General features: G+C 39.5%; 2 protein-coding genes across 2 annotated transcripts in view; one reads left to right on the top strand and one right to left on the bottom strand.

Moving 5' to 3' along the window:
- The window catches only part of LOC115217658 (coiled-coil domain-containing protein 85C-A-like), a 55,508-nt gene extending 37,351 nt beyond the window's left edge, over nt 1-18,157 (bottom strand). The window contains 1 exon segment of the mRNA XM_029787411.2: nt 17,993-18,157. The gene's annotated coding sequence lies outside the window, so the exon portion shown is untranslated.
- On the top strand, nt 12,855-13,583 carry LOC115231390. Its single transcript, XM_029801450.1, has one exon. It carries the CDS (start codon nt 12,855-12,857, stop codon nt 13,581-13,583), a length of 729 nt encoding a protein of 242 aa, XP_029657310.1.
- Nucleotides 18,158-18,813: the final 656 nt, after the last annotated feature.

Genomic DNA, 18,813 nt, shown 5'->3' with positions numbered 1-18,813 from the left:
GCCGACGCTCTGGAGCAGGAGTGAAGAACAGCTCTTTCGAGAGGTTACACTTTCCGCTTATGATGTTGTGGGCGAGAATGAGATCACCACGGCGGCGGCGTTTTTCAAGAGAATAAAGGTCGAGCGTCCTCAGCCTTTCTTCATAGGACAAATTTTTGAGACCATGAACCATGCGGGTAGCCAGCTTCTGGACTCTTTCGAGATGCTGTATTGAATGGAGGAACCAGATCTATTTAAGGTGAGCTGCAGGTAAAATAGCAATATGGACGAATTTTCCAGATGACCTAAGCAACAAATTGATGTAGAATTTGAACTCAGAGCTTAAAACATTCGGAATAAGTACTGCAAAACACGCAGTACGGCAACACTAACAATTCTATCAATTAAGTCATTGCCTTCGGGCATGAAAAGATGAGCGACAATAAATAAATATATAGATAAGCTTAAGTCAGCAGGATTTGAACTCAGGAAGCAGAACGGTGTAACAAATATCGCCATGGCATTTCATTTAACGACTATAACGACTCAACCAAATCGCCTCTTTGAAAATCAAGAAGAGCTGAAAATGTATGACGATGGAGCGAGCACAAGGTCAGCTCTGATAAGAGAGAGCCGAGATCAAAGGATCCCAGCCGAAGCAATTGTTTTCTTTAATCTTTCTCGAGAGGATTACATTATATTTTTAAAAGAAAAGTAGGATGTGAATTGGGAAGTTTTATTTGCTGTTTCTAACGTATGGTGTGTACCCGTTATTTCCAACGTGGGGCATGGTAATATTTTGGCGAGGCATGCGTAGGGTTATGCTGAATTTTTATACCTATTGTACACAATGTTTAGTATGCCAATAGAGAAAGGGGGCGATTCGAGAATGAGATATTAAAAAAAAATCTTTACATCTCTTCTGTGGACAATTTCATGAAATTTTGGATCTTGTTCATAAGATCTGATGTCACTAAGGAGGGAATAGATTATTTTCTTCGATTTAGTTGTATGTGAAAACATGTAGGTAATTGCAAACGCGTGTGTGTGTGTGGTGTGCGTGTATGTAGTATAGAACTGGTCAGTACTGAAAACAATGCCATCTTAATTCCCTATGAAGAAATAAACTGGAGACAAACTTATGTGTGTGGGTGTGTCTAAGAGTATTGAATGGTGTGAAATAGGTTGAAATGGAGTAGCGTCAGTGAAGGAAGAGAGAGAGGAGGAGACAGATAGATTTATGGTACTTGTAACGTGCACATACACACACACACGTATATATATATGAACAAAAATGAAAATTAACAGGTCATTTTATTCCCACCAGCCAGTTTGTGAATTCAGCAAAAAGGCAAGTAAAAATTTGCAGGTGAGAAGATTCACAGAATATTTTTTGCTTCTTTTTGAGCATACTTTCCGAAAGCTTATACTGAAACTTTTTTTGAAGAAATTGTTGAAAAAATTTGCTTGAAGTGAAGTCTCTTTCGTGTTTGATTCAAAGGAATAACTACAGATTTCTACCTCACCCCCGACTTTGGATGATCATAACTCAGAAAAATGGATCTTTTTAAAATGAAATTGTATACAAATATGTGTTATATCATGTAGATTCCGAATATACAAAAATTGGGGGGGGGGGGGGTTAGGAGGGGTTGGGGGGGATAAACACGCGCCCACATGGGTTTCTTTCAGTTTCCGTCTATCAAATCCACTCACAAGGTTTTAGTCGGCCCGAAGCTATAGTAGAAGACATTTGCCCAAGGTACCGCGCGGTGGGACTGAACCACCTGAAATAACGTGGTTGGGAAGCTTACTTCTTACCACACAGCCATGCCTGCGCTTATAGCTACATTAATTTTCTTTTTACACGACTTAGTAAAGAGGAGAAAAGACAATGCTTATAACTTCTTTTTGGTGTTTCTAAGAATGAAAAGGGTTAAATTATTCTTAGACAGGACAAAACGGCGGGCTGGCAGAAACGTTAGCGCGCCGGGCGAAATGCTTAGCGGTATTTCGTCTGTCGTTACGTTCCGAGTTCAAATTTCGGGGTCGATAAATAAAGTACCAGTTTCGCACTGGGGTCGATGTAATCGGACTTAATCCCTTTGTCTGTCCTTGTTTGTCCCCTCTATGTTTAGCCCCTTGTAGGCAGTAAAGAAATATATTCTCAGACAGGATCTGAATGATGATTGCAAAACTGTATTCAAGTAAATGCACACAATGGTCAGAATGTGGCGTTGATACACCCAAGAATTCAACCTGTTCTCTAAACAAGTTTCCACAATTTCTGTTTAACCTAATCCCCTCACAAAGCACTATCGATCTGGTCGCTTCGACATTCAACATCCGACACGTGGCATACCGTTCGCCCTACACAGGTGATCCCGATTTGATAGAGGAAGTGAGCTCATCATATACAAAGCAAACAAACATTTTATCACTCTTTTACTCGGTTCAGTCATTTGACTGCGGCCATGCTGGAGCACCGCCTTTAGTTGAGAAAATCGATCCCAGAACTTATTCTTTGTAAACCTAGTACTTATTCTATCGGTCTCTTTTGCCGAACCGCTAAGTTAAGGAGACGTAAACACACCAGCATCGGTTGTTAAGCGATGTGGGGGGGGGGGGCAAGCTCAGACACACAAACATATACACACACTTGCATATATATATATATATATACACACATGTATACGACGGGCTTCTTTCAGTTTCCGTCTACCAAATCCGCTTACAAGGCTTTGGTCGGCCCGAGGCTATAGTAGAAGACACTTGCTCAAGGTGCCACGCGGTGGGACTGAACCCGGAACCATGTGGTTGGTAAGCGAGCTACTTACCACACAGCCACTCCTGCGCCTAAACAAACCACCTGCACAAGATTGTTGAGCAACAATTTCAGAACCCTCATGTCGTAATATGACGTAATATATTTCTTAAAGATTTGGCGAGAATACTTAATATTAAGTTACCGAATATTGATTTTAGGTGTATTTATTGTACGAGCACGAGAACAACCAACCAATATCTTTCCCCCTTAAATTCCTGTCTTTCAAGTTTGTAACTTCGTTAGTTTTTTATACCTCCCTGAAAAATGATTAAGATTTTCGTAATTAACATGAAAATTAATTGAATCTGGAAAAGAAATTTTTAAAAACAATAGGATTTGATGTGCAAAACAGAAAAGATCCAATACTTTGTAAAACTTTTCTAACAGTAATCTCGATCACAGACTATTTAGGAACAACTCGTGAGCAAGCCCTAGGATCTTTGTGGTTTTCGTCACTGCCTAGAATTTTGTTCCAATTGTTTTAAAATTTGGTATATGGATTAAGTTTTGTATACTAATTATGAAAACGAAGTTCCTTCTCCCTATAAATCCCTAATCAAAAAGTTATTAGCCTTTAAAATCCGAGTATTTTAGCCAATCAGAAGCGAGTATTTTACACATCACCGTGGCGAAGAACTGTTTCCATAATAACCAAAGCAAAGAATCACCACGCGTTCCATAGCTGATTGCTAAGAACTCCGTTTCCATAGTAACCAAAGATGCTGCACATGCGCACAAGGAGTGTAACCACCACGTGTTATATAATTGTGTTCATAGCAAGAAGGAATTCGATTCTAGAACGATATAAAGATTTTTAGAACAGTGACGATGAAAAAATGCGAGGGAAATATTATTGGAGAAGCTGCTTGCTATGTGTCTGTGTCCCTCCGAATAGAGACTTGGTTGGAAGGTCGCGAATGTTTTAATGTTTTTCACTGTTAACCGTAGCTAGTTACATGTGATGACATGTCGATGCCCCCTAGCCCCACCCCACCGATGACGAAAGAGGCAGCGAACGCGCCGTTTTCTGAAAAAACTCTGAATACCTGTAACATTTTCGCAAAATTTTACTGGAATAAATTAATAACAAATTCGGATTCAGCGTCAATCAAGACACATTAAGACCTTTATTTTTTTTAAAGATTTCGACAAGCAGTGACGAAAACCACAAAGATCTCAAGCCCCGTTTTGCAAACTCGGGTATTTAACATCTGATACCTCTCACTTGCAATTATTTCTTTTATTCTTTTAGTGGTTTCAGTTGTAGGACTTCTGCCATGCTGGAGCACCGCTTTTATTTACTTCCAGTTTCGTTGTCTCCTTATCGCTGGAAATTGGTTTATGATCGAGTCTGAAGCACCCGATCTTCCCTGAGTAGAGAGTAAAGTTCACTCTTGGATATTATAGACTCATAAGGGCCAATTTCCTGGTTTCCATGGCGTATATATTGCACCCCCGCCTCGGACGGGACGCCGGTCCATCGCAGGATTTACTCAGGCAAGACTTCCACCCGTCCCCACCAAAAAAACCACCGGGAAACGGGCAGAAGTCTTTCCTTTACTCATTTTTGCCAGCTGAGTGGACTGGAGCAACGTGGAATGAAATGTTTGCAGAAGAACACGACGTGTCGCCCAGTCCAGGAACCGAAACCACAATCTCACGTTCTGTCCAACCTCTGTCCACCAACCCTAACCACGTGCCTCCCCTATTAGTCAAAATAATGATTTCAAACACGAAATAAAACATTCGGAAATATCTTGTACAATGATCAAGTGAAAAAATGCTTCACCTGAGAACTGAACCTTCGTTGCAGTATCAACTCGCTATATAAACTTCTTTTTTACATTGTGTAGGCACACAGCTATTCATATTCAAAAGAAAGCTAGACCACTCCTTACTGAAGCAACACCAGTTGTATTCAACACCACTCCTATTACAATCGTGACATTGTGTGTGGTTGCTCTAAAATGCTTCAATCAAAATCTTCCTCAAAATTATACACCTCTGTCTTAATATGTAAGTGAAGGACACGTTAAACAATGTGTTTCTAGATACACAAAGACGGGATAGCTATAGTTGAGTTGGCTTTAAACGCTAGTTGCTTTATGAGGAAGGAACTGGGGTTAAACAACTTATTGTATCCTAACTTTTTAATACGCCGCCCTAGTTAAGCGCAATAAAATAACAGACATATCTGGAACATTTTTTAGGTAATTAAATTTGTATTTTTTTAAAAATACAATTTTCAACATTTGAAGCACTTTTTGCTTTTTTATTCTTTTTTTTATGCTTTTATTTGTTTCAGTCATTTGACTGCGGAAATGCTGGAGCACCGCCTTTAGTCGAGCAAATCGACCCCAGGACTTATTCTTTGTAAGCCTAGTACTTATTCTATCGGTTTCTCTTGTCGAGCCGCTAAGTTACGTGGACGTAAACACACCCGCATCGGTTGTCAAGCGATTTTGGGGAGCAAACACAGACACACAAACATACACACACACACACACACACACACATATATATATATATATATACGACGGGCTTCTTTCAGTTTCCGTCTACCAAATCCACTCACAAGGATTTGGTCGGCCCGAGTCTATAGTAGAAGACACTTGCCCAAGGTATAGAAGTATTTTAATAAGTTTTTTTTGCTTTTCAATTAAAATTCACCACTTTGAACAACTATAGGCCAAAACAAAACCCCTTTAAAATTATTCTAAAAAGAAAATCCCCATGGGTAATATTTCGGTATTAGTACACGACATCATACATGATTGAGTGCGGGTGCGACCGTACAGCTTTGTCTAGCAGATGAAAGAAAGTCACACACTCATGACACCATAGACTTTTACTGAACGATTGTCTTCTTATGCTTCTTATTCGATATTTTACGAAAAAATATTAACATTTTCTGCTTAATTGTTCAAATATTGTATTTAAGCGTAGGAAAACAATGCTTGACGTGAAATCATTTTGGTTAATGAAAATATAATTACATAAAATATTATTTTATAATGCCTATCCGTTAGAAAGTTATTTTACAATGTATCAAAGGAAAATCGCACGATAGAAGCAAGCAACGCCTTTTGAAAGGTATTAGTACATCAACTAACTGGTGACCTCCTTCGGTCAGGCACTGACCATGGGTTTGCACCTAGAGAGTTACCCTCTAAGGCACAAGTCTGGGCAAGGTTGTTTTTTATGGAAGACCAGCAGTCGCCCATGTTGTCCAAGGGAAAGGCAAAGGCCGATACAGTTTGGCACCTGTGACGTCGCAACTCATTTCTACAGCTGAGTGAACTGGAGCAACGTGAAATAAAGTGTCTTGCTTAAGAACACAACACGCAGCCCGGTCCGGGATTCGAGCTCACAACCTCACGATCGTAAGCTCGACGCTCTAACCACTGAGCCACGCGCCTTCACACATCAACTAACTACAAGTATTATATTTCAATGTTCATTGAAATACTGAACACACATTTAGTAGAGATAAACATCGTCACACTTGACAAGTTAGAAGTTACGTCCAATGGAATTCGGTTGTGAATAATTTAACATCATTTTTTTTACAAAAAAAAGAAAGAAAGAAATACCAAGATGACAACGTAAACATGCGATCCATTATCAATCTACTAGAAACAGCAGTCAAATATTCAGTAACCCATATTTACCTTCTTTTTAACAACAGAGATTATACGAGATATTGTAAGCCCAGACTAGAAAGTCTTTAATCAAAATGCGAACTTAGGAGGGAATAAACAGCAGTCTCTAAACACGAATAAACAGTATTGTTATTAGGGATTCCACCAGAGCGGCGAGTTGAAAATGTCATGCATCAGTTCTGGCTCAAATGTCATGTATCAGTTCCAGGTTCAAATCCACCCGAGATCAGCTTTGCCTTTCATCCCTTTGGGGGTCGATAAAATGAAGTACCAGACTATGTGGTCGAGGTATCGATTAAACCCGTTCTCTCAAAATTGTTGGCCCTTTGCTAAAGTCAGAGACAATTATTCAGAAGACTGACAGAATCGTTAGTCTCAGACAAGATAAGTACATGCTTTTGTGTTCGGAGTTCGAATTTCAACCTGATAAACTTGACCTTTCATCTCAAGAATCAAGTACTGGGGTAAATGATATCGACTATTCCCTTCCCTTCAAAAATTTCTGGTATTCTTCCAAAATTAAGAAACGAATTATTATTATTAATCTAGTTATTAAAGCGGTGAGCGGGTGGAATCGTTAGCACGCTGGACGTTAGCCGCCAAAGACGGCTTTACGTCCGAGTTGAAATGCCGCCGATGACGAATTCACCTTTCATCCTTTCAGGCTCGATAAAATAAGTACCAGTCGAGCATTGAGGGTGATCTAATCGACTAGGCCCCGCTCCCCCATAATTTCAGGCCTTGTAGAAAGGTTTATCAGTGCAGTTCCTGCCTGAATCATATACAGTGTACTGCTATCCTAAATTGAAATCGTTATGACTGATCTTAAGTACTTTTGGTCATAAGTTTGGAGTACAAACATCTGAACCAGAAACTGATACAGAAATCAGTTATTGCTGTTAGTGTTTTAGATTCTAAATGACCTTGATGGAACAGACTTATGATTAAGGATATCTTGGCCGTGACCAATCCGTCATTTTTTCTTTAGACTTAAGTGTACCTCGGACAACCTAATCCAGTGTTCCTTTCACTGTCTACACGGCAAGGTACAATTTGAAGGAGACATGGTTGCTATTTTTAGCAGATCGAGCAGTCACGCACCGGTTGTCTCATACAGCATCACCCTCATCACCCATCTAGAAGTGAAAGAGGGAGGTAGATATGTGGTCGATCGATCTGCTAGAAATAGTAGCTGGACTTCTCTCAAATCACTTTCTTTTGTCTTTAAAAGGAGACATTGAACAATGTAGCTCGAGATATACACAAAAAGACAGATGGTCATAGCCAGAACGCCTCCATTCATAGGTCTGCTGGATCAGGGTTAACCGAGGGCTAAATAATAATATCTTTCCATTTCATCAATCGAGGTAAGTCGTGTTGAGAAGTAGCGGCAAATATCGCATATCGATTGTTTACACAGCGTTTAATAAATGTCATATAATGGTGAGAAGACACAAATATGTATTGGAGGGAAACTGAATGAATCCACTCGAGTATATAAATTTGGTGTCAGAGCTAGATTAAGATTTTGAAAATTTACGGCGAATTGACAGAATCAAACGCTTACTGATTTCAACTTTGCTTTTACATCCTTTCGGGATTATCAGGCCAATGATGGGGAGGGGGCGAATTCTTGGTTAATATGTAGTTAACCGTCGTAAAAAAGTAAATTGCGATACGAACCGGAAATGATGACACTGACTTAACGAATGTAACTTGAAAACCGTACTTATATAAATGTTTTCGATCTAGTTTGAATTCTTTGCAATCAAATTTGATGGCAAAGAATTCAAACTTGACGGCAAGGCATTCAAGTTTGATGGCAAAAAATTCAAATTTGATGGCAAAAAGTTCAAATTTGATGGCAAAAAGTTCAAATTTGATGGCAAAGAATCCAAACTAGATCGAAAACATCTATATTTTGTATAAAACAATCACATTTCTGGGAAAATTAGTCATTGATGCATCGAAATGAGATTCGTGAATAATTTTACACGATTTGTGAATTTATTTCATGCCTAAGTTTCCTTGGCGAACATCAATCAACCTTCTATAATAATCTGTCTATGGATGCTGTTTGGATTAACAAAATTGGGTTAATGGTTGGTAACTTCCTGAGCAATAGAAATTGTCGAGGCTCACATATGAAGCCCATCCATCGGATATAAAACATATTCCTGATAATATTTAATGCCTTCTAGTGCGCAAAAAGTGTTTCGCGCCTAGCCCTAAAACCCTAACCAGAAAAATTTTTGGAAATTTTTTCCAGAATCATAATCTCCATATTTTTCCGCATATTTTGAAAAAGAAATAAAATTCTGAAAAATGTTTAAAATGAAGAATTTAGGGGGGAGGAGAGAGGTAATTTCAAAATGCCGATTTTTGCCAATTGTTTTTTTTTTTTTTGCAGATTCATATTCTCCGTAGCCGAAAATCGGGGTTTGTGTAGAAAAAAAATTAAATAAAAAAAGGGGTGTTTGGGGGGAGGAGTACAAGAGGAAGTCTTGCCGAATTATTTTCTTTTCCAATAACCACGCGTCACAACAATCCGTATTTTCTACTTTATATTTTATTTCCAAAGACTTCAAACTAATTTCGCTGTGGCATCAGAAAATACCGACGAAATTAAATTTTTTTTTTGTTTTAATGGAAACTACTTGATAAAATCTCAATGAGTGAATGAAAGTTAGAAATAGTCCCGGGGGGGAAGGGACAAAGCTCAAAACGTTAATAGACAAAACAAAATAAAAACGGTTTGGTACGGCTATTTTACTGTTCCTGCCGCTTTACTTCTAACAATAATAACTCACCGCCCCCAACCACTCAAAAAGTGAAGAAAAAAAGTCTCCATAAGAGTCATTCGGCTTTTAGAAATAGCACAAAAAAAAGAAAAAGAAAAAAGAAAAGGAGAAAGAGAGAAAGAAAGGCGGTGAGCTGGCAGAATCGTTAGCACGCCGGCGAAATGCTTAGCGCTATTTCGTCTGTTGCTACGTTCTGAGTTCAAATTCCGCCGAGGTCGACTTTGCCTTTCATCCTTTCGGGGTCGATTAAATAAGTACCAGTTACGCACTGGGGTCGATATAATCGACTTAATCCGTTTGTCTGTCCTTTTTTGTCCCCTCTGTGTGTAGCAACTTGTGGGCAGTAAAGAAATAAGAAATAGCACTCAAATCTTCCTCAAGCACACAACTACCGTCTCACAGGGAGCACGTATCGGATAATAAGCTCTTTGCAGGATACTCAAAATAATGAAAATAATGTGGTACCAAACTTTTTACTGTCTAACAATTGTTTTCAAATTAAATTATCTTCGCCAGTAAAAGTATAAAAGTACAAACGTGTGTTGTCTTCATTCTTCAAAGAAAAGAAACTTTTCAAATTTTAAAGAAACTCTTTCGAGATTTTCCAAGATATATGTCTATGAACGTTTTCTCGAGGTTTTCAGTTCAAGTGGCATATAAGTCATTTTATTTGAAATTACATTTTCTTCCTTAAAAGGAAGCGAAACAACAGATTTTTCATATCTTACATATTAAAACTGAAAATGTATGTGTGTATCGGTATGTCCTCGTTTTGTGCCAAAACGGCTCAACCGATTTTTCTTAAACTTCACACGCACATTGCTTATGTGTCTGGAGAGGTTTTAAGTATAAATTGATTTCGAAAAAAATGTTCGGGTAAACGGCGGGAGGAATAACATTTGGGCGCGGGTGAACGGCGGGAGTAACTATGACTCCCATGCATTAAGATTGAGTCTCACCGCTTACAATACATATGGTTCAATCAGGCTAAGCCACGGGCTGAAAAGTACATCCATCTCAGAGATAGCATCAATAACGATGTTGCTCCTGGAAGGATAGGCCAATTGTGCATACTTCCGTCTTCCTTTACAGGTAGTCCTCGATATATGCACGAACGTACGCAAGACGCCAGGATTTACGTTCGGCACTACGGTGGGTCCGACCTTTTCATTACCTTCACTTGTAATGCCAGGTGGAATGAAATACAAGAAGTGAGTCTTCTGTCCGGTTAACAAGACCATGATAGGCCTGATGTCATTGCGAGAGTTTTTAGACTTATACTACTTGAATTCAAGGACCTCCTCACCAATGACCAAATATTTGGCCATGTTAAAAGCTTCATGTTCACAGTTGAGTGACAAAAGAGGTGCATGCCTCACGTACACACACTTCTATGGTCAAATCAGAAAATAAATGCAAATGATATATACAGGCTAATTTTCGCTGAAATACCTGACCCAGGCGCTGATAGTGAACTCTAATATGGTCCATGGCTCTTGTGGGCCTGTCTACACAAGGAAAGATTGCTTGATAAATGGTGTATGCTCTAAGAATTATCCCCCAAAATTCGTGTCTAGACTCGAAGTGCTCAAGACGGGTACCCACTGTATAAGCGTAGGTCCATGGCCCTTGTGGGCCTGCCTACACAAGGTAAGATTGCTTGATAAATGGTGTATGCTCTAAGAATTATCTCCAAAAATTCGTGCCCCAGACTCAAACTGCTCAAGACGGGTACCCACTGTATAGGCGTAGGAAGCCATGCGACGGAGGTTTAACCTTAACCAGAGAGAAATTCGAAGTTGACAGTAGATGGATAGTACCTTACTGTCCGCTTCTTTGAAAGACATTTAAAGCGCATGTCAACGTTGAATTTCGCAATTCCATCAAGTCAATCAAATATGTCTGCAAATACGTTAACAAAGGATCCGGTGCCACCATGTTTGGCCTCCAAGGCTTCAACCAACAAGATGAAGTAACGCAATACCAGACTGCACGGTACATAAGCAGCAATGAAGCGTTTTGGCACATTTCCGGTTTTTCAATACACGAAAGGTATCCTGCCGTTGTTCAGCTTCCTGTCCATCTGGAAAACGGCCAAAGAGTGTATTTCAATGAAGCCACTGCTGCCCAGGTAGCACAGGCTCCATCAGATACTATGCTTACTGTGTTTTTTAAACTTTGTCAGGTTGATCCTTTTGCACGGACACTCCTTTACCCACAAGTTCCATCCTACTACACCTGGAACAAGACGTGGAGGAGAAGGAAGACAGGTAAAACTGTTGAAGAGCAGGAAGACTTTAAGTTCGATGATTGCCTTGGGCGCGTTTATATAGTGCACCCAAGGGCGGCGAGATAGCAGAAACGTTAACACGCCGGGCGAAATGCTTAGCGGTATTTCGTCTGCCGTTACGTTCTGAGTTCAAATTTTTCCGAGGTCGACTTTGCCTTTCATCCTTTCGGGGTCGATAAATAAAGTACCAGTTACTGGGGTCGATGTAATCGACTTAATCCTTTTGTCCTTGTTTGTCCCCTCTATGTTTAGCCCCTTGTGGGCAATAAAGAAATATATACAGTGCACCCAAATCAGACAGTGCTCCGTCTTCTACACGAAGTAACAGGCCCAACTTGCTTTCAGGTTTTAAGAACTGTGGATGAAAACGTTTTTGCCACATACAAGGAGGCATGTCAACAGCGCAGGCTTCTTGAAGATGACAGTCAGTGGCACGCTTGCTTATCAGAAGCTTGTGTATCCAAATCGCCTGGAAGTCTTAGAACACTTTTTGCTGTTATACTGCACAATTGTGCAGCACACAGTATTCTTTGTGGCTTCAGTTTAGGAATGAACTGTCCGAGGACTTTAGACGAGCCGCTCAGCTTCGATTCCCTACTTTAAACATAGGTTTCACCGATACAATATACAACCTAGCGCTGATTGAGATAAAAAACAAGATTTTAGCTTTAGATGGTGACGTAATGACCACTAACGGGCTTCGCCCCGCTGCAAGGCCTACCTTAAATAATCTTCCTTCCGAGATTGTTCGGGAAACATCTTACGACATTACTGAACTATCCGCGTATGTACAGATCAATGAGGCACTCCTGCTACCTGACCAGAAGCACGTATACGACACTATCGTTCAGCAAGTCCAGGGTCGTTAAAGTGGTGTTTTCTTCCTTAACGCTCCTGGAGGGACAGGCAAAACGTTCATAACTGACTCATTCTTGCAAAAGTAAGGCTACAAAAGTGCATCACAATAGCCGTGGAAACTTCGGGCATAGCTGCTACTCTGCTCCCTGGTGGTAGGACTCTACGTTTCAGCTTCCCCATAACATCGCAAGTTCATCGACGCCTGTTTGCAACATTTCAAAGATGTCGGACAACGGGCAATTACTCGCACAATTCCACCTGATTGTTTGGGATGAATGCACAATGGCTCACAAGGGTCCCCTTGAGGCATTAGATAGAACTTTGTGAGACAAAAATGAAATCCACAAACCGATTGGTAGGGTGTCACTGTCTTGCTATCTGGGGACTTTAGATAAACCTTGCCAGTGATTCCGAAAGGCACAAGGGCGGATGAAGTAATGGCGAGTTTTAAGTCTTCATCTCTATGGGGTCATGTTGTTACTTTAAAGTTAGAAACCAACATGAGAGCGCGCCTCCATGAGGATCCATTATCAGAAGATTTCGCAAGGGACATTCTGCTTCTTGGCAATGGTGAAGTCCCAGAAGACGGAAATGAAGACGTTGACATAAGTAACATTTGCACAATAGCCAGTACTATCCATAGTCTTCAGGACCAGGTCTTCCCAGGCCTAGAGGTCCACAACGGAGATCTAAATTGGCTTTGCCAAAGAGCCATTTTGGCTCCTAAGAACGTTGCAGTCAGTGCAATCAACAACAGCCTCTTACTGCGTTTGCCTGGGGACGTGACAGTCTATAAGTCAGTAGACACCATTCCCAATCAGGATGAGGTAGTTGATTACCTCACTGAATTTTTGAATTCCTTGGAGCCTTCAGATGTACCTCCACATATTCTTACTCCTAAAGTAGGTAGCCCTGTTATGCTGATAAGGAATCTAAATCCACCGATGTCGAGCAACGGTACACGCCTTATTACAAAATTACTTCCCAATGTCATTGAAGCAACGATTATGACCGTCTGTGGTCAAGACGTCTTCCCACCGCGAATTCCCCTTGTGCCTTCGGCTGCTGACTTACCATTCACATTCCGCAGAGTGCAGTTTCCGATTAGACTCAGTTACACCATGTCCATTAATAAGTCCCAGGGGCAGTCGCTGGACTTTACTTAGCCAAACCATGCTTTTCACACGGTCAACTGGACGCTGGCTGCTTAAGAGTAGGTTGTAGGAAGTCTACATGCCTTCATCCCCCAGGGGAAAACTAAAAATATTGTTCATAAGGAAGCTTTGTAAATTTGCCGAACTGGCGCCATATTTCAGTCCTACGTTATTGCTGTTATAATCTTTGTTGCTTTATTTTTTCACTTGATTGTTGTCGTCATATATTACACATGCGGTTCCTTTTATGAATTACTCAGGTGTTGGTCTCGCCATAAAGCGTGAAAGGTGTTTAAAGGAGGAAGTAGGTGTTAATTGCTTTATTAGTTTCAAAGCCTTTTCGAACTAACGCCGGGTACGCCTGCTAGTTTTCAATAAGTGAAGCAATACAACAATATTACTCACCACTGTCACTGTTCAATATGTATTTCCGGTTATCCCTCCCGGTTGACAAAATAAACAACCAGTCTTAAGTATTGCGGTCGATTCAATCGATGAAAACCCCCTTCCCTCAAAACTGCTGGCCTTATGTCTCTGCCCCACGCAATTACTCAACACTTGCATAATTTTTACCTTTTATCTTTAACAATAGAACCAGATATTGTAGATATAGATGAGTAATAATGAATGTACACAGCCGGAACGCTTTTGATCATAGGTTAAGCTCGATCGAGGTTTAGCCAATGGGGGGGACCTATCTGGTCGTTCGATATGTTAGAAACAGTAGCTAAATCTTCTTCAAATGAAACCCCAGTTATGGAGGGTTTATTTTCTACTTGCAGGCTCACCTAAACCGGTGGAATTTATGGCTACTAACGGTTTCACCTGGATCTTAGCAAGCCATCGCCTACAGGAACAGAGGCGGGTTTCCACAGAATCGACCTGGAAAACGAGTGGTGCGGACTACAAGAGTGATGAAAGGTGAAAGCAGTAGTGAGACGGGAATGTCTATTCTGAAGAGCAAAGACTGTTTATTGTAGCAGCAGAAGAAGTAAAGAAATGACACAGCACACATATGGGTGGCTTTATATAAGGGACAATATATCGCGATATATATAAAAAAGGAAGACAAGATGGTTTTGGCTGGAAGACCTTTGACAATACGGCTAGATCAGAGATTACTAAGGATTAAACAAGTGTTTGTTTATACTGAATAACAAATGCAACAATACTTAGTTTTTGTGTTTACTTTGGCGTAATGACCCACCCAAGACAAAAGATGCAATAATAATTGTGCCTTTAATAGAAAGAATTATGTTGAAAAAGAAATCACTTTTGAGGATTATTTCATCCTTTCCCTTTAAGGATTTATTATATGAATATAAATTCCAAGACCTCTAGCGGACCAAAATAGTCACTCCAATTAGTCAACCTCTAATTATTTTCTTCAAATTATGCCATTACCTTTAGAATATTTCATTTTATCAAAATACATTCATTTAACTAATTCTGGAGGAGAAAGAATGGAATAGTCCTCAAAAGAAACTTTCCAAGTGTGGGAATCATCTGAAACTCACAGCGGGAGAAAATGTTCACTACAAATTCCAATATAATCCAAATCTACACCAACGTTAGGGTTATGGAAAAAAGGTGAAAAATTAAGAAATTGGGGGAAGGTTCGCGTATGCAGCAGCACCGTCCTAAATGTGAGAGAACCTCATTTTGTGGGCTTCACCTGAGCTTTGTAAGGTATCAATAATTATTGGTTTCAAATTTTGGCACAAGGTAAACAATTTCGAGAAGGGGACTAGGGCGATCTTTCGGAGAAAGTCTATCAAAACTACCGAATCGCTTATGCTTATGCATTTTGTGTGTGTGTGTGTGTGTGTGAGTGAGTGAGTGAGTGAGCGAGCGAGTGAGTGAGTGAGTGAGCGAGAGAGAGAGAGAGAGAGAGAGAGAATAGTCTTTCCCAGAAATGTACTTATCTTTATCGTTTCTCTTACTGGTTTCAACCACTGGATTGCGTCCATGCTGGGGCACCACCGTGACGGGTTTAGTCCAACAGGTCGACCCCAGTAATTATTTTAAAAAAAAAACATACTTATTCTACAGGTTTCTTTTGTCGAACTTGCTAAATCATGGGGACATAAACAAACAAACATCAATAGACGAACGTAACACACACACAGACACACGCGACGGGCTTCTTTCAGTTTCCAACCACCAAATCCACTCACAAGGTTTATAGTAAAAGACACTTGCCCAATGTGCCACCCAGAGGGACCGAATCCAACACCACATGGTTAGGAAACAAGCCTCTCAACTACACATACTTGTGCCTATTTGTAGAAAATTTCATTTAAAAAAATATTCATTTACCCATTTTTCTTTAAGTTACGGGATATAGGGGCACAATTGTGGGTAAATTTACCCAATTGTGTAGGTATACCCAATTAAAACTAACATGTGGGACTAAGAGTTAATCATTAATTAACTAATGATTAATATATATTATTAACAATAATCTATCATAGCAGTTAAACATCTAGTCGGTAGTGAGTATTTTTACGATCTATGAATTTTCTCAACCATAATACTTATTCTATAATTACAATATTTTTATATCTACATATCAACAATTAGGTTAATATATACACTATATAATATATTACACAATATATACATTATATAATATACAAAATATAGAGACAGTCCCGAAAATTACCATCTTAATGTAGAACAGTATCAGAGTGCTTCTACGTGGTCGTTCGAGCTGTTAGAAACAACAGCCAAATCTCCTCCCTCCCTCAAAATGACACTCACACTAGCTTAAACAGGGACACTAGAAAAATGTTGTCATGGGATTCTTGTATACAAGGAAAAGGATAAGCTGGCCACGGCTGTAAGGCTTTTGATCATGAATGCTGGATCAGGTCTGACTTGGGGCTGATAATAACAAACAAACACATACACACTTCTATATTATAGTGTATTCAATTCTGCAGGATATTTTTGATGTGAAAAACCTGGTAAATTTTCAGAAAATTTACCAAAACCCCTGCCATACACACATATATTTATTATTGTAATGTATATAGTGCAAGGATTATCTGATAGAGAACTCTGAGACGGTTGTGAAAAGTCCATTCAGCCCAGGGCAAAAATATATAGAGTAAGTGGTGTCGATTTTTGATATGCTATAACACACATATTATTCAGAAATCTCGAAACTAGCGTAACTGGAAGCCACTATATATTTTTATTCCGACGATGGCTTAACTGATCGAAACTTCCAAGTAATTGTCAACAATATTGTTCAAAAACAAACTTGTACTCTACAGAAATATAGAGCAACCCCTGAGATTAATGTAAAATTATTATATCTATACATAAAAGCGCACACACACACACACACACACACACACACACACACATATATATATATTATATATATATATATATATATATATATATACAGAGAGAGAGAGAGAGAGAGAGACAGATAGATAGATAGAGAGACAGATAGAGAGACAGATAGAGAGACAGACAGATAGATAGATAGATAGATAAATAGATAGATAGATAGACATACAGAGAGACAGATAGATAGACATACAGAGAGACAGACAGACAGATAGATAGACATACAGAGAGACAGACAGACAGATAGATAGACATACAGAGAGACAGACAGACAGATAGACATACAGAGAGACAGACAGACAGATAGACATACAGAGAGACAGACAGACAGATAGATAGATAGATATATAGATAGATAGATAGATAGATAGACAGATAGATAAATAGATAGAGAGACAGACAAATAGATAGATAGAGAGACAGACAGATAGACAGACAGACAGACAGATAGATAGATATGTACAATTGCAATTAGCTTAATAACTTAGGCTTAACCAAAAGTAAACTATAGACTGAGGTGTTTGTACGTGAATATAGTGTTGTTGTGTATGTGTGTAAAAATATGCGGAGTCTATGAGAGTGAATTAGAATTAAAGCCGAAGTGCACCTGGACAATATACGACAGATATGTGTATATACGACGGATATATGTATACATGTATGTATGTCGTTCGAAGCAGGTGGTTTCATCCTGTTGATACACACAATATCTCTCATTTACATGCGATCCTTCGAGCAGAGGAAAGGTTGATATCACACAGCAAAAAAAAAAACTTTAGACTGAGACAGAATGAATCACCAACTTCGAAAGAATAAACTCTATACAACATTTATCAAGTACTTGAAACTACCAAGTCCGTATAACTAAAACAATTTAAAAACCCGTATATTCTATCAAGGAAGTAATAGTTATATCTTAGCAACAAGATAACAAGATTTACGAGAGAGTTTCTGTCTCCAATATTCTCTTTTATGTCCGATAGTTGTAGGTTTGGATTGTAAAATCACCAGTTTTTTTATGTCCAGAGATACCATAGAAACAAAATATACCATCTTACCTTCGGTGAGAAAGGTTTCCTCTATCCCAACTTAAGTTTGTACACCATTTCTCTCCAGGTATGTTTACGAGAAGGACAGAAAATGAGGAAATACAATCAGTGGTGACAAAAGAGCAGAGAGGCTTGCCACAGTCAACAAGTGACTTCATATATGATTATATAGAGGGGGATAGGGGGGAGATGGAAAGTTAGACGGAGTGGGAGGAAAGTAAGAGAAGGAGGGGAAAACAACGGGGGGGGGAGAATGAAATGGAAAGAGAGAGAGAGTGAAAGTGAGTTGGAGAAAGGTAAGATAAAGAGAGAGTTGTGTGTGAGGGAGAACGAAAGAAGACAGAGAGACAGCTAGGGAAAGAGAGAAAGCGTGGAGTTAACATAGGAGGAGGAGGAGGAGAAAGACAGCGAAAGTATAAGAGAAATAAGGAGAGAAAGTGAGAGAAAAGACAGGGAGGAGAAAGAAAGAGGAAGAGAGCTAGAGTATAACACAAAGTAGGAGGGAGTATGAAAAAAGTAAGGCAGAGATAGAGAGAGATAAGATGAAGGGAAGGGACAGGAGGGGGAGAAAAGAGTACAAGAGTGAAATATAGAGAGTAAGAGAAAGTTAAGATAAGAGAGAGAGAGAGAGTGAGGGGAAAAGAAGGGAGAGAGAAAAGAATGGAGAAGAAAGACTAGAGAAGATGAGGGAGTAGGAGAGAGGTGAGAAAAGGAGGAGACAAATAGAGGAAGTGGGGGAGGGTAAGAAAGATATAGACAAAGTGAGAGAGGGTGCAGAGGGGAGGAGAGAAAGATAAGGAAACTAGAGAAAGAAATGAGGAAAGGAAGGA

The sequence above is a fragment of the Octopus sinensis genome, linkage group LG1, assembly GCF_006345805.1.
Source record: "Octopus sinensis linkage group LG1, ASM634580v1, whole genome shotgun sequence".
NCBI lineage: Eukaryota > Metazoa > Mollusca > Cephalopoda > Octopoda > Octopodidae > Octopus > Octopus sinensis.
Note: the sequence above shows the minus strand (reverse complement) of the source record. Positions and strands in the feature narration are given on the sequence as shown.